We start from the raw sequence: 20,994 nt of genomic DNA on the forward strand, positions 1-20,994 counted from the left end.
CACCTTGTTATTCTTATAAGGAAGCTATCTACTTCTTCCAATACATTGGGAGATAAGAAGCTCGAAAAGTCTGTAGAGCCTGGTGTTAGGGATAGAGGTGGCATGTGTTGCAATGCTTTCCTAGTGGAAAGGACAGAACATAACATCAGCAAAACAGACAGAATCAGAGAAAACAGCCTTCTACAATGAATTAGACACTTGAATCTCCCTGCTTTTTGTGAGGAGGTCTCTACAAAGAGCTTCTGAGTGCAGAAAACCTATTTATTCAAAGAATGTCTTCAAAAGGTAAAAATGGTATCGCTTTCTAGGCAGGTAAAGTTCAGCAACTGCTGGGTGATCTTGAATCTAGTCTCATAATCTCAGATTTATTGAGAGAAATAGGTCAAGGGGGTTTGAATTAAACCTGTGACAGCATTTGAAATAGCTTAGAGTCCAAGCGCTGCTTCTTTTTAAATTATTTGAATTGAACAAAGAGCCTGTTAATAAAGGGAAAATTGCTTCTAAATTATTTCAGAACAATTACAGAAACCAGGAGAGAAACTTGTTAGCTCAGATCAGAATTTTTCATTTCTGAAGGTAACGTAATCACCCCTGAAAACAGAAATTCTTAAGCAGCTTCAAATTCACTCTATCCAATAGTAAAGCGTGCTTTATCATTCCAAACACTGCATTTATAATTCCTGAAAGCATATTTATAGTCAAGATTTCTCCATTATAACTTTTTTAAGCTTTATTATTTACTATTTAAGCTCAGTATTCATGTTATATTTCTAAAAAAATATCTGAACTACAGTAAAACTGACGGCTCCCAGTTTTAGCAAAGCTTGCGAACATGAGCTTTCCTCAGACACGAGCATGTATAAAGTTATCTAAACTTTAAAGAGGTTTCATAGATCACGCAAATTAAAAGATAGGCTTAATGGACTTCAGCCTGCAGCATTCATTAACCTAATGACAGCAGAGCTCTTCAGCATGGTGGCATCAAGCTAACTAAGCTCTATAAAAGTTGATGTGGGTGTGTAACAATTTTATTAGGATTCCGATCCTTCCAGTCATCAAGCAGAAGCGTTTGGCAGCCAAACCAGGAAACGTTACCCAGAAAACAGCAACGACCGCAAGCAAACATCTACAGAGATACTATATATCCCCATAGAATGCGTAACAAGGCATTACGCAAGCAAAAATTTGCTGAAAATAAAGCTAAATTAAGCTCCAGTCATAAGTGGGAGGTATTCAATGTTTGCAATCAACAATGTTAACAAAGAAAATTTATTAATTTTGGGCTTCTCAAAATTATTACAAGTAAATAGGTAAAAAATGGATTTTGAAGTGTCCATTTAGTCACAGCTTAACAACTAGATTAGATACAACAAGTAGGAGAATTACAGTTGTTCCAGTATGTGCAAATAGATTAAAGAGACATACCAAATTTAAACAGTGTGATAATCAAGAAGCTTAAACACCTTAATGGAGGGAGTGGAAACCAGTTAGACAAGGTAGATTAATTTAGTAAAACTAGAAGTATTTAAAAAAAAATACCGCACACCATGGAAGTTTGGTACTTACTGAGTATTTTGCAGAATAGTGTGAACGAATGCTGGATTTGTTTCCATGGAAGCTGTTACCAGAGAGGTCAGCAGAGACCAGTACCAGATAGCGGAAGCATCGCACACAGAGACGCCCACCTTCTTAACTCTCTGGTACCCCACAGCCCTGAGCCCGTGGATTCTGGTGTCGCATCCATCGCTAAGGCAACGCTTGATGTTTATCTGTACGTCTGCCAAAACACAAAATAGACATTTTTGCCCCCGTTTCTTCTGCTAGGTTAGATCTAGAAGAATCCAGATATCCAAAACAATAATTCCTCCAAAAGCTCTTGGAAAAATAGCAGCAGATGTATAACAGTATTCCCACATATGGACAACTATACATACGTTTCTTCACCATGCACCCTACGATTTGGAAAATTTAGCCTTTAAATGGTCTATGTGGTCCATGACATATTATACAGTGAGAAATTAGGAAAAAAGTAGTAAAAGACCCTCAAAGTGGAAAAAAGATTACAGATTATTTCACCAGTACCTTTTTACCTGCATACATAGGAAGTATCTTGGGAGTGGTAGTGGAGAAGAGAGGGAAAAAGGAGTAAAGCCTAAAATGTTTAAGTTACATAAAAATTTTCATGTAAGTTGTCCATTTTGCATAGCTGACACAGTCCTAGTTACTTCTGAGGAACAACATCCTTGCTGCCCGCTTCGTGGCAGTGAAAGTTCCACTTGGTGAAAAGCATCTAATTGAACTGAAGGGACATGGTTTCTGCAGCTGCAGAAACCATCTTAGGAAGGAGCAGCTTTCCTCTGATTGCAGTATAGCACCCACAGATCTACCAGACTTAAAAATAACACTGCTTACAAAACCTGAACATAAAACCCGCTTGACAGAAATCATCTGACCAACTTCAGAGTTTTTCTACCAAAAAAAAAAGTTGCTCAGAAGCAGATATTTTGCTAGATACTATTATCCAACATATGCTTTCACTTTGCAAGCAAAGATAGCGTAATATTGCCCTGTGTCTGCAAACTGAGAGGCTAAAACTGCATCCTTAGCCATTCAACCCTTAAGCCCATGTTACAGATGCCATGAGAAAGACTCAGAAGACTCTCTTATCGGTTACAAATTAAACTACAATTAAAACAATTTATCTGACGCAAAGATGAGGTCAAAAGTCTCTGCTCTAATGAGTGAGTTTTCAACACATGACTCTATGATCTACCCAGCCTTTCACCGTCGAAAAAGCAATAAAACGATACACCAGCGGTATCTCGACTCACACATCTGGCTAATGTTTGCGTTTTCCAGCAGCGTTACGTAGCCGGTGACATTGCTGGGAATGTGAACGTCTCGGACCTCCTGAAGGCTGCTGGCATTCCGTCCCACTGCCACTGTCACCTGCTGCGGCATGTAGCTCTGGTCATTCGCTGCCACCGCGATGGACAGGTGTCTCAAAACAACATCTGGTTTCATCTTTAAACTGCAAAGCAAAGAAGATAAAACAGTTCTTGCAAAGAGAAGTCGAGCACTTCACTTGCAGCTAGGCTTCACCTAGTTTTCACTTCTACAAACACAAATGAATCCACCAGAAATTACCTAATGCTTCGCATGCATTACCAACTCCATATCACGGTGGACAAGTTAGAAAACTTGGAATTGACTGAAAAGCCAGTCACCTCTGACAGTAAGACTGCAGAATATTCTATTGGTCAGCTTTTCAGCTGAGAATTTGTTCCTCAGGAATAAAAATGTAGGGTCAATAATGACCAAAATGAGATCTTTCTATTTTTTTTAAGCATATGTTCTTAGATCTACTACTGAAAAAACACTAAACATTTCTGCTTCATAGGGCATTTCTGCTTCATGGAACTTTCAAGACAGTGGCAAAGCACTTCTATTCAAGTACTAACCACTGTGTCTGTAATACAGTGTGGAGAGCTTAGCTACCCAACAAGGGAATGTGTCAGCCTGGGAGACACGTGCATTTTACAGGTGAATGCTTCTACTTGGTGAGTAGGCCTTTAAACTTTAGGCAGAGATTAATGACTTCTGCTTTCAACTATATTTATGTCACTCATTAATTTCACAATTTGTTTCAATTACACCCCGCTGGCTGAAAAATGCAAGGACTAACAACCCCAAAACTGGCTGTGTGTTGCTGTGTCGCTCACCGTATCCAGTGCGAGCGAGCGCTCCCATCCGACTGCCAGAAAGACGTAGTTTCTCCATTTGTCATCTTATCAATATCAGCAGAATTGGATGAGGTCTCGATGTGAGTATAGCACTTTGTGACAGACTTCAGCTTGTCCAGCTCCTGATTCCCATTCAAGTCACTGGGGTATTCTGCAAAGAAAAGAAATCACTTGTGACGTTGTTCTTTTGCTTGTTTTGAGAATTGTTATACCTTTATAATCACTCTATCATAGAGTCCCTCAGTCTCTCCCCACAGCTCTTGTGTTCAAGTCCCTTCCCCAGTCCTGTTGCTCTTCTCTGGACCCGCTCCAGCACTTCAATCTCTTTCCTGAACTGAGGGGCCCAGAACTGAACACAATACTCCAGGTGTGGCCTCACCAATGCAGAGTACAGAGTACATCAAAAGCCAAGGCTGTTAAAAGACTAAACATTAAACAGAAAATATAGTTTTTTATTTTATCTTCAAGTTATGGTTACAATGCCATCCTGAAAAAAAATATATATATATATATTACATACCTCTCTCTTTTAGAAGAAGTCGATCTAAAGAATCCTTCAGTACAGAGGAGCGCATAGTGCAGATATTGTTGAAGTACTCCAGCACTGGGTAAGGGATAGCAGTACTAGAAATCCGATTCCGATGCAAGAATCTCAATATCATTGAAGCGTGAAGACCAAGACACTCTTTTGATTCAGAAAATATATCAATAAAACCTAGAAAGAGACATTATTTTTCTCTTTGTTGCAACACCTGACTTGACCAGGTCACCATTTTTCCCTCTACACCTTATTACAAGGTAAATCCAAATTAAGCAAGGGAGCCAATGTTGGAACCACATTCCAAATCCCCTTCAGCCACTTCTCAACAGCTTGGAGGGAAAATCAGTAACTGAGACTTATCCTAAAAATCAAATTCTAGAAACCAGCACTTTCCAAACTATACGCTATAAAACACGAATTACATTCTAGCAGGATTTCCAACGCTAAATAACAATATAATAATAAAGTACATGACTCATCCTCTGAAAAAGACTCAATGGAGGATTTATTCCTCCCATTCCCAAGCACAAGACTGCACTAGCTGGGCACTCACTAAGAGTTTGCGAGAAACTGGTTTGTGTCTATGAGATAAACCAAACCAGGATAAGAAGCTCCCCAGTCACACAGAGAAGAAAATATTGGTTATTTATCAAAGCAAGTTAGCTGGATGTAATTATGGGAAATTTTCAATTCACAGCAGCTTCACTTGTTTGATGCTAGAGAAGCGAGAAAGACTTGGAATTTGCTTCTGGTAAGACTAGGACAAGCAACACCGGTAAAGCAATTTATTGAAGCAGCATCCCTTATACAGGGCAGGACTTGGGAATCCATTTGTTTTGTCACTGTTCTCATACCTGGAACTAGTGAACAAGCTTGCAGTTGCCTGATTACATGACTAAGCTCCCCTTGAAGATTAGCTCCACTAGAATTCTTGAGAGTCTCCAGCATATTCTCCACATCTACAGTGCCATCTCCTTCAGCATCAAATTGTGCAAAGGCCTGAGGAGGAACAAAAAAAGAACATTTGTTTCAGCACATTTACTTCAAGCAGAAATTCAAGGTATTTCATAGAAACCGTAGCAGTAAACATTATAATACCATTAAACAAAAAAAATCAAAATAATCTCTTCCTCCGTAGTACTGAATTCATGACAAATGAGTCAAGAAATCAGGGTTGTTTGGGACGAAGCTCATGCTTTCATATCTGGGTTTGCTCCCTGATTATCAAACTTGATATATCATCAGAACTACTACCCTAGAGAGAAATAATCCAACATAATTAGATCAAAATAACCTCCCAATTAACTATGACATAATTACACCACTTAAACGAGAGCAGAGTCCTCAGCAGGCAACAGAACTGAAATGCCATATTTTAGCCGACTAAAGCTCCAACTCACTTCTGCAGCAGAGAGCTGAATTTGAGCGCAGCAGTTCTATACACTCTTGTGAAACACGGAGCTGAACCCACACTGGCAATGATTGGCTTTAAAAAAACCTGTTCCTAGCAGCAAAGATGACCAGTGCTGGCATCAGGTAGACGCTGAAGCAAAAAACCCAAGACCTTTGCTTGAGGACAACAATACAGAGGGAATTAATTTTAACAAACGTGACACAGTTGCCCAAACAACTCAATGCACAGTTCCACACCACATCACTCTTGCCACTATGACTTTTCCTCCTCTCGTTTGAAGTCAAATGGTGCCATTCCTAAAATATGAAGTGAAGAAGCGAGCAAGTTCGGTGATGTTACCAGTGAAAACAAAGCACATGCAGGATGAGAAGGCTGAATCTGCCAATAGCTGCCTTAATCCGATTTCTTATACTTTCACATAAGAAGAGATTACCACTTATATGCTTTTCTTTGCATCTCAATGCTGTATTTTTTTATTCTAAACTCTCCCTATGATCTCAGCAGATTGCATCAACCCTAGAACTCTGAAATTATTACTGTTCGCTATAATTTAAACTCCGTATTTGACACAAAGCATCCACAATTTCCGCTGCTCAAACAGGCTGCGCTGTGCAATGGGGGTATAAGCAAAAAAAAAGGGAATAAAAATTAAAAACCAGAATGCAAACCTGTATTCAGAGTGTTCGAGTTGTGTTCGTGATTGGGACACGGTACAACTGCAGTAACAGCTTTACCGCAACCCAGCTGTGTTCTGCTCCTAAGCAAAAGCATTAAGGCCACACACTTCCTACCCACTTCAACCCTGAACAGGCAGAAATATAAAATAAACATCTTTCCTGGGAAATGATGGATTGGGTGGTCGCTGGGAAACACAGCACATGGAAAAATCGCCCCCTCATCTCACAGGCAGGAACTGGACAGCAGGACAAAACATCCCAAGTGTGACTTCGGAAAACTGTATTTCATCCTTCACTCTCAATAGAACTGAAGCAATAATGTTTCAAGCAAAAGTTGGATACATTACACAACTGCTGCCGAAGCACCAATAAACGAAAAAAGGACTCAGTTTAACTAGAAAATTGATTTTGTTTAAATAGAGGCTCATTCTGCCATAAAGTGCTCAAAGTATGTGGCTCAGAAGCCTCACATTGAGAACAGGAAAACTTAACACACAGATTAAAATGTAGTCTGTGTCAACAGGATTCTGGAAACAGCAAAAAGTGAAACCCGTTGACCTGCCGCCCACGAACCAACTCCTCATCAGTGTAAAATACATCCTGGAAATCTAAAATGCTACAGCTCACGGGCTTGTGCCAGTTGCAGAAACAATGACATCAAAGTTTTCCACGCAACTCTCGACATCTCAGTTTCACAGAATAGACAAGATGTGACCACATACCAGTACCATGACAAATCATTTGACAAGTTTTTTCCCCACTCCCAAAAACAGGAAAAAATGATCCCAAACCCTATACTCTTTATGCAGAGGAGGCTGCACAATACAGATGATCCCAAAAATATTTCTGCAGCCCGCAAAGCTCCGTTTTTTATACAGACAGAAAGAAGCCTGCTGTACAAATTTCACCCTTATGGTCATTACAAATGAAGTGCTCGTTTTTGGCTCTCACAAAGGAACTGGAAATGCAGACCGTATTTTAGCAAGCTACTTAAACCAGTCTAGTGTAAACGTGCCTATCTGTGCAACAGAATTAATCTCTTCCCAATCTCCAGTAGCCTTGTTAACATGTCAGCACTTATTTCAAGGAGCACATGTGTGATTTAACAGTGTACCAAGGATTTCTCCTTCTCGGGAGCAACCCAAAGGCAGAGGGAAGGCACTGGTGAGACTCAGAACTGCAGGCAGTAACAAATTCAGACACAACCGCTTTCTCGACTGGGTGTGACATTCCCAATATGATGTGCTAGCTAAAGAGTAAAGTTAAAATGTTCTAGATGTGAAGTTCCCCATATCCCTTCCCACAGCAGAAAGGAAACTGTAACTCTCTTTTACCACTAAAACCTTAAGACCTTCTGTCTGTGGAGGGGGAAATCTGTTACACTACTTTCCTACAACTTTTCCAAAACTCTTGCTTTACAATTAGTGTTGAGACACCAACGAGATACTTGACAATTTCTCTGCTGAGTTTGAAAAGCGACAACAAAATTAAGCCTGGTAAACTCTGACTCGCTGATATCACTGTGAATTACCTCAGAGGAATTGTACAGGACTTCCTACCTGTGCTACCACCACCCGCACTAGCAGAAATACGGTTGTGAATAACCATTTTATTAACAACTGCCTGCTGAGCACGATCACTGAAAACAGGAATAAATTAAAAAAAAAAAAAAGAAGATATCTCTGAGTTGACAGGCTGCCTATCGGTAGGAACAGTCACTTTTCCACCCTCACTGCAGATCCCTCCGGCCCAGCCTTGTCCCAGTTATCTGGATGGGGTGACCGGGGTCACCACGGTCGTGCCAGCGGCCGCCGGTACCGGGAGCCCGGAACGGAACCGGTGCCGATGGAGACCCGGGAACCGCCCCCGCGCCGAGGGAGACCCGGGAACCCCCCCGGGCCGAGGGAGACCCGGGAACCCCCCCCGGGCCGAGGGAGACCCGGGAACCCCCCCCGGGCCGAGGGAGACCCGGGAACCCCCCCCGGGCCGAGGGAGACCCGGGAACCCCCCCCGGGCCGAGGGAGACCCGGGAACCGCCCCGGGCCGAGGGAGACCTGGGAACCGTCCCCGCGCCGAGGGAGACCCGGGAACCCCCCCCGGGCCGAGGGAGACCTGGGAACCCCCCCCGGGCCGAGGGAGACCCGCCCCTCGCAGCACCCGGGGGGTCCCTCCCCGTCCCCCCGTCACCGGGCAGCCCCCCGGGGTGTGGCCGGTTCCCCGTCCCGCTCACCTCCTCGCTCTCCCCGCGGGAGCCGGCGGCCAGGCGGGACACGCTCTCCAGCACCTCGCAGAACTGCTCCAGGCTCACGGCCTCGTCGCCGCGGCTCAGCCGCTCCTCCAGCCAGCGCACCAGCGTCCCGTGGTGCCGCGACACCAGCGGCTCCGGCAGCGCCGCCTCCCGCAGCCGGGCCGTGGCCTCCCGCAGCCGGGCCTGCTCCAGCAGCACCTCGGCCGGCGGCAGCGGGGGCGCCGGGCTGGCGGCGGCGCCGGGTGGGAAGGGAGCGCCGGGCTGAGGCGCGGCGGCCGCCCCCTCCATGCCTTCCTCGGCGCCCTCCTCCTCCTCCTCGCTGCTGTGGCTCGCCGCCGTCCCCATGAGCCCCTTCGGAGGCGCCGACGCTGCGACGCGGGGCTCGATAGAGCCGCTTCTCCTTCCTCCTCCCCCGGCCGCTGCCGCCCCGGCTCCGCCCGGCCCGGTTAGTCAGCAACTCCCCGGCCCGCCGCACCTGTCAGCTCCCGGCCGGCGGCGGCCGCGCCACACTGCCGCCAAGCGACACCGGGGCGTCGCAAAGTCCCGCTCCGCCCCACAAAGGCACTGCGCGGCCGCACCGCGCGACACTCGCCGTAAAGCGCCGCCGCGGGAAGGACACTTTCCCCCCCACCACGCTCACACAAACGCCACGCTGCCGTGCGGCGAGGAAAGTGTCGTGAAGGGCTCGGGCTGTTCGCGGTGCGGCCCCATGCGGCGGGGCGCGGCGGCGGCGGCGCTGCTGTGCCTGGGGGCCGCCTGCCTGCTGGGCCGCGGGTTCGATCCCCGCGCCTGGCTGATGATGGGCCGCGGGTTCGATCCCCGCGCCTGGCTGATGGCGCCCCGCCGCCTGCTCAGCGCCGCTGAGTTGGGCCGGTACCGCGGGGGGCCCGGCGAGCCCGGCCTCTACCTGGCCGTGCTGGGCCGCGTCTTCGACGTGGAGCGCGGCCGCAGGCACTACGGACCCGGTGGTGCCTACAGCAGCCTCGCAGGTACCGCCAGCGGGGCGGGAGGGCCCGGGGCTGGCGGGGGGCTCGGCGGGGGCTGTTCGGGGCTCACCGCCCGCCCTCCCCGCAGGCAGAGACGCCACCAGAGCGTTTGCCACCGGGGACTTCACCCAGGCGGGGCTGGTGGACGACGTGTCGGGGCTGTCGCCGGGCGAGATGCTGGCGGTGCAGAGCTGGCTGGTGTTCTATGGACAGCACTACGAGCCCGTGGGTAGGTGGGTCTGGCGGGGGCACCGCGCGTGGGGAGAACAGGTGGGCGATGGAAGGTCGGGGATGCGGTGCTGCATCACCTACTGATGAGGTTCCCAGCCTCTTTAGTCTTGGCTGGTTCTTCACTTTAAAGGCCGTGTTTGTGCTTCAGTCCGCAGTGTGTTGTGCAAATACCCGAGCGGACTTGGATACAGCGGTCAGTTTGGTTGTGCTGGCCTGGAGATGAGCAGAGGGTCACCCTGCTTCTTGGCAGACTAATCTGCAGTTTGAGCTTATTTAAAGCAAACTTGCCCATTGCCCACAAAGAAGAAATCGTTGTCCCTGAGGGTGGTGAGAGCCTGGCCCAGGTTGGCCAGAGAGGTGGTGGCTGAACCATCCCTGAGACATCCCAGGCCAGGCTGGACGGGGCTCTGAGCAGCCTGAGCTGGTGCAGATGTCCCTGTCATGGCAGGGACACCCAAACCCTTCTGTGATTCTGTGTCTATGCAGGGTCTTCCCCTCCTGCAGGAGACCACGGTGCTGAAACCTGTGGGTGATCAGCTGGAGCTGCTGCTAATTCAGACCTAGTCTGAGCTCTGCTTTATTCTAAGGCAAAGCTTAACCGTTGTCCTGCCCAGGGCTGTCGGCTCTCTGCCCTGCTTTTATTTGTCTCTGCTGAGCAAAATGCACAAAGTCAGCTATAAGTGCTGGAATTAGCAGGACTGAGGAGACTGTAGGAGCAGCAGCACAGGGAAACTATTTTGGGGAATGAGGTGCGTGAGTGGGAAGGACTTGTGGGTTCTGCAGCTGAAAGGGCCATTGACTCTGTGATCTCTAATGAGGCTGTGCCTCCACTTGTCCTGTGTGGATTATTAATATGGGTATCTTGCTGTGTGATCCAAGAATGGAAGGGATGTAAGCTCAGTTCAGTTCGTTTTTAAAATTGGGCCACGGCGAGAGCCTCCTTTTTTCATCTTTAAATAACAAATTAAAAAAACCCACACAGAGCTATTCATTTTCCTTGCCTGAAAACACTGCGATCTTAACTAACCACGTTCTTCTCTCCCAGGGAAGCTGGTGGGCAGATTCTATGATGAAAATGGGGCACCGACAGAAGCCTTAAGGCAGGCTGAGGCTGCCATTGAGGAAGCTCAGCAATTGAAGGCAGAAAGTGAGCAGAGGCAGGAGCAGTTTCCACCCTGCAACTCGGAATGGAGCTCTGCCAAGGGCAGCCGTTTCTGGTGCTCCAGACAGAGGTAAGCTCTGCCTGCATGCCATCATGGAGCAGAGCATTTCTGCCCTTGTTTTGGATGCCTTGAGCTTTGTTGTCGCCTCTCCTAGCAGGAGCGGCGTAGGAAGATGTCCTGGCTCCTGCAGCCACCGCTCTCCATAGTCTGTAGGTGAGGTCTGCTGACTTCATGGAAGGGCCTGGGTCAGTCCTAAGGTGCTGAGCGCTGGCGTGGCTGGAGCATGTGCAGGACATGGTCCTGTCCCACTTGCATTCCTCAGGCTGCTGCTGCGTGAATGGGAGTCACTAGATTTTTCTCTGCCAACCCAGCAGCCGCTGGTGACGTCCCCCCAGTCTGGAGTTCCACAGACCTGGAGGTTGGGCTGGCAAAAATGTTCTCCAGTGTGAGGCGGTGGAGGGGAGCTCTGCTCACTCACCTGCTGAGTGGGTAAAAGGAAAATGAAGTTTAATCTGGATCATTAACGTTTTTAGGAATTTTATTTGTGAGGAAAATTCTTCTATCCTATTGGAATTGAAATAAGGTTTCAAAAGTTGCCACGTGTGCACAAGATCCTCCTGTTCTGGGGAATAAAGAACAGAAACCCCACTAGGACCATCTGCTGAATTCAAGCAGGGTTTCTCACCTATCAGGAATCCAAGGATTAGCTCGTGGTTTTCAGACGGTTTCACAGCCTGTCTCGCAGCTTATGGCCACAGCAGTTTTTACTTAAAAGCACATAAAAATTAGGTTGAGCTTTGAATAGCATTTCCTACTTGGCCTATTTAGTTGTGTTCCTCTCCTAGTTTAGTTTATTTTCTTTTAAGATTAAATCATTTCACAGACCACACTGTAAAATGCTTACGCTAGGAAGTAGTTGCGGAAGTAACAGACCTCTTCTCTTCTTCTTTCTTTTCTTTTGTTTTGCCCTAGTTCTCAAAACCAGTCTCAATAGCAGTCATGTGCTTATCTGTGAGCAATGAGCTACCCCCGGAAAAAACATTTTGCTGTTAGACATGGTGTGTCCATAGGGCTGCAATTCCTTTTTCCAGCAATAGAAACATGGGCAGCAGAAGCTTGTTGCTCCCAGGAGGGTGAGAGTGTGTAGCAGCACTAATGAAACCAGGTTCAGGCCACAGGTTTCTGAAGCACCAGCAATAAAAATGTATTGGAAATCTGTGGGATGGATGTTGGCTGTTGGGAGCAAAGTCCGCCTCAGTGAGTGTATTGTTAGTTCAAACTCTCCCAGATTGTCTTGGGTATTTTTCTCTAATGAGTCTCTATTTGCTGGAAGTGTTTTCGCAGGTTTGAATTGTAATTTATTTTAATTTTCCACTCTTAGCGGAGGAGTGAGCAGAGACTGGACGGGGGTTCCCCGCAAGCTGTACCAGCCTGGCTCGAGGGGCAGCCGCTGTGTGTGCGTGAGGACTGCGGGTGCCCCGTGGGGACAGCCGGATTCAGCCGAGCACGGTGACAGAGGAGACCTGGATAACCCTCAGCTGCAGGAATACGAGGGCTGCGATCCGCTGGCCCCGCAGTGTGTCCTCAAGGTGTGATGCCGAGCGCTAGGTCCGAAAAGGGTGCAGAGTCCAACCGTGAAATGCTGCGCTTTGGGTGGGCAGCTGCAGCTCCAGCTCCATTCCCTTCCGTCTGTCTGGGCAAAGGGAGCAACAACAATTTCATGTGATTTGTGACTCTTTTTCTAGTGCGTGGAGACGGATTTGAGAGGAAGAGGAAACACTTCAGCTGAGTGAATGGCTGAAAAATCAGCAACAGGATACTTCTTTAGAGCTTTATTCCTGTGGTATCTACATCTGGCAACAAACTGTAAGATGCACAACCTGGGTTATATTTAAAACCTGATTTCTTTTGCAGTCAGGAAACAGATGCTTGTGTGCATGGTGGTGGGTGCAACGTGTTGTGTTTTGAGGCAGCGAGCACAGGAGCTGCTGCAGCATCACTGACCTCAAATTGTGCACAGTCACTTGGACTCTGCTACTGCAGTGTTGTGCAAATGGTCCTTCCAGTCACCTGATTTACTCCAAAGAGTTTAAAGATGGCAGGGAGAAGCCTCAATTTCTCCTACAATTAAGGTATGTAGTATCTAGGAACTTGTGCGGTTTAGTTATATGCAAGCTTTATCAAATTCCTGGAGTACAGAAGGCAAAGGTCATGGCTATATTTCCTCAGTGTTTGTATTAGATACTGTGCAAAGAAACTATTTGGAGCCACCTGTGAGGATCATTGTTTTATATTAACCTCACCATCCTGGTCCTCTGATTCACAACTTTCAAACTACTCAGGCCAGTAATTGGTAATTTTAAATAGGCAATAACTAAAGCTACGTGGCAACACAACTGTGCTGCTGCCACCTGCCTGTTTCCATTCTGGTATGTGACCTCCTTCCATCAGGTACGTGTCCATCAGGCTGCAGCTGGATGTATCGTCACAAGGCCCAGATCCCTTAAAATTTGTATTTTATCATAGCTGGCAAAAATCAGTCACGCAAGCAACTCCCAGAAGAGCAGAGCAAGTTGTTATAACACCATTTCTGCATGGGACTAAAAAAGACAAGGGAGTATCCTGTGGAAGGCTGAGGTGCTGTAAAGCCCAGGCCACAGGGAAGCCACTGCGGTTGAGTCTACTGTTAGGATGAGTTTCAGGTGCAGCCTCAAGAGCCACCCAGATCACACACAGTTCAGCTGCCGCACAGATCTGTGTTCAGTTCTGTTCCTTAAGGCAGCTACCACCTCTTCATAAACAGCTTGAGGTGTTTATAAGCCCATTAGTTCTGAGAGACTATCACCTCTGAAGTCCCACAAGTCTAATTAGTAACGAGTGAGATTGCGGGAAGCCTGGCAGTATCACCTTAGGAGCGATCACTCCATGGCAGTGACAGCAGGACACAGTGCAGCGCTTTTCACTTGCGATGGTTAGATAAGGCTACCACTGCCATGGATGGGACCTGTACCACAATTAAAATGTGTACATGCTACTGTAATAAACTTTTAATTTTATTTATTTATTTTTTACCTGGTTCTGTGGTGTTTCTTTTCCACCATAATCTCACAGAGAAGTCCTCCAAGGCAGCTGTGGCAGATCTTGCGGTCACCAGGGCAAACTGGGTATGTAGTGAGGGGCAGCAAAACCATCATACAGCAGGCAAGTCCCCAATCACATTTTTAGAACTGAAATTCAGCCATGGGCTTGTGCCACCTTTGGGATTGGAGTGGGCATTTCACATAACACTGCTAAAGACAAAGCTGTGTAAAATCGCAGGCAGGAGCCACACAGCAACACTTCATTGTCTTAACTTACAGGCCATTGAGTGTCTCCATGTCATTTACTTTCAGACACATCTTTAACAAGGTCAAACCATCCCCAAAAATGATTGGTAAGTGTCTTTGAAAGCTATTTAAAAGTTGCAGCAAGTTCCAGATTACTAAATACTGTGTAAAGTAGGTTGTAAGGGCCAGTCATCAGAAGGTGGAGTCCTAGTGAAGGTGTACCAGCTGTGTAACTTGTAAGTAATTTCCATCTTGCTGTACACTTGAGCACTGTGCAAACAGTGCTGAAATGCTCATTTTGATCTGAAGAGCTACACAAAAATCAAATAAGCTGCTGCTTTAAATGTTAAAGTCGGTTGAAGACCACTTCACAGCTTATTTTTCCATTTAGTGTTTGGAAACAGCATGAGGGGAAAAAAGGTTGTCTTGCACTAGGAATAGGTCATCTGTTAAAGCAAACAAGGAGATTCCCTCACTGACCTGAAACAGTCCAAGATTATCTTGTTTCTACTGCCATTCAAACTTCTAATTCTCCCCGGTAGAAGAAATTGGGAAGAAAATACTAGTGACAGTTACACAGGGGTCAAGTCAGAGACAGTGCTTTAATAAAGCTCACCATTCATCTGTACTTAAGTAAGTTTTATTAATAAAAGGCTAATGCATCACAATTTCACCAGGATGTTTTGGTCAGTTTTGCTATTGCACTGAAGCTTTCCTTGTCCCCAAGTAAAGCTGCAGCAGTTAATGCTCTTCCAGGAGGCAAAGCTGCCCACCAGTATAGAACCAAATGCACTAAGAGTTTGTTACTTTGAGTCCAGCTCAGCTGCTCCACTTAAATGCATCTGAGCCCAGAACTAATTTACCCCATGACCCAGCTCTGGCCTGTAGGAAGTTAGGATTGTTTCATAACAATGATTATAGATAAGGCATTCAAGATGACTATATGGCATAAACTAGAACACCAGACCTCATCAGCCAAAAGAACAGTTGTAGCACTTCCACAACATTAAAATGAGTATCTGGAATAGTTTCTGAACAAAGGATAACGTCATACCCAATGGAATGTTCTAGCCCTAGTTATCCTTGTGGCTGGTAAAGGACAGTTTGCAGAGGGGCAGCTGGCTCTACAGAAGATACTTTCTTAACAAGGTTTCCACTGCGCAATGCATTATCTAGTTACGCATTTTATTACAAGTAGAATCATTACACAACAAAGTAATGCGTATTGGAAAAATACATTTTTACAATGACTCCAGACAAACATTGCAGATAAAATGCCATTGTTCTAAGACTTCCTTTTCTATTTCACAGCGGGTATCAGAAGGTTCAGAGTTATTTCTGTCACTCATACAAGCTTTGCTTTTTCTAGAGATGAGTTTGCTGCAGTACCCAACCCTGCTGGTTACAGAAAAAAGACTTGCCTATTAACATTTGATCTACAAACAAAAATTCCAGCCTTGGCCTCCCATATTGTTACTTGTTAATTATAAGCACTATGTCAGAAGTTGTACAAGCCATTGATCTCCAGCACAGGAAATCATTAAGGCATGTGTTAGCTTTCAGCCAGAAGCTTGCTAGGCTCTGTTAGTACCTTCAACACTCAACATTCTCACTCCACTTAGTGGTGTGAAACAGCGACTACACCTTTTTTAGATGCACAAATAAAAAGCCAGACCACATTTTGTGCTTGTATAAGAGTTCTGGATGACTGCAATCAAAAGGAATCCAGTCTAAGAACAAAACACTGCGGTACAAACCACCACAGACTTCCCATGCAGCCCTGAAGTGCCTGAAGCGCCACTGCCCAGGGAAAGAAGTGGGTTTGTTTTCCATTTACCCTTTTTGTTTAACGTTTGGCAGACTTCAGTCTTAACAGATACCACTTAAAAACAGCAGGGTAAGAGGGATGGGGGTTTTGGTCACAACTGCAGTTTGCTACAAAAAGGAAGAGCAGTTCTTTATGGAATTAGAAATGTGTTGACCATTACTACGTTACCAAGCGCCTCCATTCACATTTGTACCCCGCAGCGAAGCATTGCCAGCAAAACTCCCCCAAAATCTCAGAGGTCCGAAGACTCAGACCAACACAAGGCAGAGTGCCTAAAGGATCAGACCCCTCCAGTTGTTTGGTGGGGTCAACCTCTTCAGTTGAAGCACTAGAAGAAAACTAACTTGGGTTTTGGTTCAAGTTGTGAGCTTTTCTCCATTAAACTCTGACAGAAAGCTACTTAGAGTTGGCTGGAAGGAAACTCTCTCAAAGGCACTTTAAAAAATGGTCAAATTTGCTGAATTTAGTTGCTTTAAACTGAATTAACACTTTAGGCTGTACATTAGTTTAAGCAGTAACCTCAACTTTCAGTGAGAAAGCTGGTACAGTGTTGACTGTAGAACAAAACCCACAAACCACCTAGAAGCATTAATATATGTTTTCCCAGATCTTTCCAAGAGTTTCAGGCAGTTATAATTAATATTCTACTTTAAAAACCTTACGCTTGCCATTCAGTTAGGCTGAATTTTCACAAGATCTACATTTTTCATAATTTAAAAGGTTCCTTAATCTGTTAGAACTGAGCACCCTGTTCCCTTGCTCCTTCTGTCAGAGAAGTCACTGAAAAAACTGATGTTTAAGTGCTTTAGCAATGACACGTTGTGCAGTTCTCCAATGAAGTTGAAGTCTATAGGCTGTGGCCTTGGAAGAACACTCCTCTCCCCGGCCTTTCAGTATTCTGAACACACGCTCACCCCTCCACAGCACTGCAGCTCCAAACCAAGAAGGCAGTCAGCATGTTACCATGGGATACACTACAGCCAAGACTTCTTTCACCAAATGCACTTCCTCTCCATCACTTATCTTTTACTGCTAGAGATTTGCAGCCAGTGATATTCTGAAACATCAGAAAGCAATGGACTACACGTACAATGTTTTCCATCATCTATTCTACTTACCCACACCTGTAGTTTTCAGTTAAATGCTTTTGACACCATTATTCTCCACCTCACTCACCTAGAAGGCAGTATACAGAACACTATGCCAGAGATGCACCGTTTGTATTAGTAACTGTGTTACAGAGACCAGTTGTGTTACCCAGGGCATTCTGTTGGAACGTGACAGCAGCAGATACTAAGCAGTGAGGTGAATTTGTATTACCATCCATTATTCTTCTCTAGTGTTACAAGGGTAAGATTCCAGTTATAATAGATGCATATTAGAAGATCAAAGTGCGGATCAAGTGAGACTTGATGTGAAATTCATTGTGCAAATATCAACAATTATACCCTCTCCCATCCTCTTCTTGTACAAGTTGGATAAAAACCTCAAGCAAGTCTCCCATAAAAGCAGCAGGCTGGTTTATCATCTCATATTACTCTGAGACTGACAATATCACCATTCCCAACAGGGCAATAAATGATAAACACACACTAGTTCATGGAGCAGAGATGAGGAATGTTGAGTCTAAACTAGGTTCACCTCCTGGGATGAAAAAAATACCTAACATGGCATGTGGTTTTGCTCCAGCACAGAGTTCTTCTGACTGAAGCCTTTACCCTTGTCTATCAAAGTACTTCCCTGTTTACCTAAAAATGTGGTGTTGGATATTTATAGATTCAGCATGTTTATGAAAGTAGGACCAGCCTAGATTAAAATACTGCAGCTTAATCCAAATGCCTGCCACTGCCCTGCCAGTTCAGAATCCTTCCTTCAAGGCCAGAGGCTTAACATTAATAGGAAGCCTCCAAATATGCTTCCACTCATCAGCAATCCTATTGAAACTGGACCCAAATGTAATGTCTAAGAGGCGCAGCACATTCTACACAGGTTCCTGACTCTCCTGCAGCAGTTAACCAGGGTCTTTAAACCAAAGGAAAGTGCTACTCTCCCTCAAGGGATACATAATGCACTTCAGCATTTATTGCTGTATTGCGAGTTAGACTGCTTAACCAGTTTTAGTGTTTCTCCATTTAGCATATGCTTAGGCCTTTCAGCGCATTTAAGTTCATTTATAAAAGTTTCATGATCTGGAAGAACTAGCAACATAAATATGAAAGTGCAACCAAGTAGACTTTGACGGCTCTAGCAGGTACGAGCAAGAGTATTTACTGGCTAAAACAATCTTGCACTTCTCTTGAACATGCTAAAGGCAATGAGACATTTACTGAGGAGGTATCGAGATGTGGATCTGCAATTCTGACTGCTTTGCATCAGATGTTGTAAAGCTTTCTGTTGTAAGGCCACAATTCTTGAGCTATGCTTAGAACTACACCCATTTTTGAAGTTTCTTGAAATGAACAGTGGTTGCAACAGCTCAGTCTAGCTTCACAAGAAGTCTTCTCTGGAGAAAGGGAACGTTTATCTTTAAGACAAAGCAAAGAAAGGTACCTGGTTACCCTGAAACTTAATGCCAGCTCTATTAAGCAGCTTGAAAGCCACAGGACTTAATAGAGTTGCTCAGTGCAAAGCACCATGTCAAGGACAGACCTGTTGTATATTGTTTCAAACATCAGCCGAACAACTTTAGCTTCCATACCCCACTGCAACTAGAAGAGGGTCTAAATTCTTTTGTCACTTGGTTTCAACAATCCGCTCGAATTCCTAGCGAAGTCTATCACAGCCCAATACATTTACAGTCATACAAAGTCATTTATACCAGAATATATCATAACAGGGTCCTTAATTAGTTCAGTCTATTGCAGAAGACATGTATAGGCCTCCTCTTCCCTATCCAGAGGGCTTGTAAGCAGAGCTGCTGTCAGGAGCACTGACTGGGAATCCCTTTATTTCCACAGCATACTAGGAAACTCCTCCCAGAGTCAGGACGTCAAAGCAGATGTTGCAAACTCGAACTGGCTTGTTCAGATCAAATTTTATGATGGGAATCTCCTTTGTTGAGCACTTATGGCAGAGCAGGCGTCCACAGTGTCGGCTGTTGATAGAGGGATGGGAGAAAAAGGTGATTTCACTCATAGTGAACACCAGGACTTTACTGCTTGATATTCTTTACCAGTGATCACTAAAAAGATACGGCAGCAATTGAAATGCTACGATTTTTCTTCTATCTTGTGATATCTCTCAATCATTGAATACTAATGCCAAAAAAATAAGTGCTGCTTCTATACTAGTCAGTCACCTTGTACTACTTCAACTGATGCACTTGCAGTTTCTCTGCAACACTGGGCAGTCTCATATGTGCTAAGAGAAATCTTTGCTTAACTTCCATGCAACCTCACATATTTTGTAGACCAGTTAAGAAAAAGTAACTCATGTCTACAAGAGCAACTCTTGTTGGTATCTTCAGTCATTTCCACCTTACAAAGGTCTGTCACCTGTTTCAGAGCAAATCAGCCCCACTACTGAAAGTGGGCACCTAAATTCCCCATTTTCCTACTTGAATTTGGATATGATTTCTCAACAAATCAAAACATTAAGGGTACAAACTACTTATTTTAATCAGACCACAAGCCACTGATCTAACAACTAGGACAGGGTGGAATGTTTCAGCTGGATTTCTGGTTATACGCCTACATCAACACGAGGGTTTCCTAAGCCACCAGAAGGAACAAGCCTTAGCTACATTGGGTAGAGGAACCATTTCCTTGTAAGCACAGCGAGATGTGTCACATTACCAGTGATGCTTTCTTGTCGTGACTCCAAATTTGGCAGTGCATTCATAGCAGTTGGAGCCATCACACCAAGGAGGTTCTTTTGTCAGCATATCTGTTAGTGGGGAAAAAGACAAAAAGAGGCTCAGACACCTCTTGAGTAGACTGTAACATTAAGAAAGCTTCTTCCAGCTCTAGGTTGCATCCAATATTTAATTACTTTTGTCATAGCTGCAGTCTTGTTTGTAGACCATGTGTAGTTGCTTTTATCAACACCACATTATCCACAGCAACTATACAGCATAAGTTAAAAAGCAATATCTAAGTTTTAAGCTACATTAGACTACAACACCAGCCAAGATTCTCCATGTCCATCCTTTCAGTTCAGCTGATAATGAGAAACACAAGTATTTCTACCACCCACTTGAAGTGGTAGAATACTCAAAAGTTCAGCCCCTCTGGAATTACTGTCATTTAAATCAGATGTCCAGAATTCTTTCCTCCACCAAGATCTCAGAGGCACACATTAAAACCACCTTCCAACAGCAGCAAGTAATACTTACCCAGCAGTCTAAAGAGAAGCTGTTTTGTAGCAACTTGGTAGTTGAAGATATTGACTCCCTGATTGTTGTTAACTCCAAGACGAGCCCCAGCTCTCACTATTGCACGACACAAGTTTGCATTTCCCTTCATGTAAGCCAACAGGAGCACTGAAAAATAAAAGCCAGACACTTCCCTGCTAACAAAGTGGAAGGTCTCTTATTAGACTCAATCTAGAGTAGGATCTTTATTTTTTTTTTACATTTCTGTGTAGTGTTTGCATCCTACTGTATTTAACATACTACTGTCTATCAATCCAGCTTTAACAGTGACATATCATTAACATGACTCCAGTGACTTTCAAGTTTAATAGCTGTTGGATGTCACCTACCTGTGTTTCCTTCAGCATCAGGTTTGTCTAGAGGGTATTCTGGCATACACTCCAGGAAGAGATCACAGATGGCTGCTGCATTATCTTTCCCATATTGTCCCAAAACATGCATCGGTGACTGGCCTCTGGGGAAAAG

General features: G+C 45.1%; 3 protein-coding genes across 5 annotated transcripts in view; 1 reads left to right on the forward strand and 2 right to left on the reverse strand.

The window, feature by feature from the left end:
* Nucleotides 1-9,119, reverse strand: part of ZZEF1 (zinc finger ZZ-type and EF-hand domain containing 1) — a 58,505-nt gene extending 49,386 nt beyond the window's left edge. For both annotated transcript variants that reach the window (XM_080356873.1, XM_080356872.1), the window contains exons 1-7: nt 8,606-9,119; nt 5,139-5,283; nt 4,264-4,458; nt 3,723-3,894; nt 2,832-3,031; nt 1,567-1,777; nt 4-120 (exon numbers count right to left, since the gene is read on the reverse strand). In XM_080356873.1, coding sequence (XP_080212999.1) covers nt 4-120; nt 1,567-1,777; nt 2,832-3,031; nt 3,723-3,894; nt 4,264-4,458; nt 5,139-5,283; nt 8,606-8,968 — 1,403 coding nt within the window. In that variant the 5' untranslated portion in view covers nt 8,969-9,119. The remainder of the gene's footprint in view (nt 1-3; nt 121-1,566; nt 1,778-2,831; nt 3,032-3,722; nt 3,895-4,263; nt 4,459-5,138; nt 5,284-8,605) is intronic.
* A 185-nt stretch (nt 9,120-9,304) lies between these two features.
* On the forward strand, nt 9,305-14,157 carry CYB5D2 (cytochrome b5 domain containing 2). The gene is made up of 4 exons (XM_080357199.1): nt 9,305-9,612; nt 9,698-9,838; nt 10,886-11,072; nt 12,385-14,157. The coding sequence occupies exons 1-4, from the start codon at nt 9,333-9,335 to the stop codon at nt 12,596-12,598; spliced, it is 822 nt and encodes a 273-aa protein (XP_080213325.1). The 5' UTR covers nt 9,305-9,332; the 3' UTR covers nt 12,599-14,157.
* An 834-nt stretch (nt 14,158-14,991) lies between these two features.
* ANKFY1 (ankyrin repeat and FYVE domain containing 1) overlaps nt 14,992-20,994 on the reverse strand; it is a 28,240-nt gene continuing 22,237 nt past the window's right edge. Inside the window, exons 21-24 of one of the 2 annotated variants that reach the window (XM_080357365.1) lie at nt 20,859-20,983; nt 20,491-20,637; nt 19,952-20,042; nt 14,992-19,251 (exon numbers count right to left, since the gene is read on the reverse strand). In XM_080357365.1, the coding sequence (XP_080213491.1) occupies nt 19,119-19,251; nt 19,952-20,042; nt 20,491-20,637; nt 20,859-20,983 (496 nt within the window). In that variant the 3' untranslated portion in view covers nt 14,992-19,118. Of the gene's footprint in view, nt 19,252-19,951; nt 20,043-20,490; nt 20,664-20,858; nt 20,984-20,994 lie in introns of those variants that run through there. The other variant, XM_080357366.1, reaches the window with a different exon arrangement.

The sequence above is a fragment of the Nesoenas mayeri genome, assembly GCF_963082525.1.
Source record: "Nesoenas mayeri genome assembly, chromosome: 20".
Lineage (NCBI taxonomy): Eukaryota > Metazoa > Chordata > Aves > Columbiformes > Columbidae > Nesoenas > Nesoenas mayeri.

What these genes read in the sequence shown, in the direction of transcription:
- CYB5D2 (XM_080357199.1), top strand. Translation starts at nt 9,333, where the DNA reads ATGCGGCGGGGCGCGGCGGCGGCGGCGCTGCTGTGCCTGGGGGCCGCC. An exon ending in TGCCTACAGCAGCCTCGCAG is followed by an intron (nt 9,613 to 9,697) that starts GTACCGCCAGCG and finishes CCCTCCCCGCAG; the next exon opens with GCAGAGACGCCACCAGAGCG. An exon ending in ACAGCACTACGAGCCCGTGG is followed by an intron (nt 9,839 to 10,885) that starts GTAGGTGGGTCT and finishes CTTCTCTCCCAG; the next exon opens with GGAAGCTGGTGGGCAGATTC.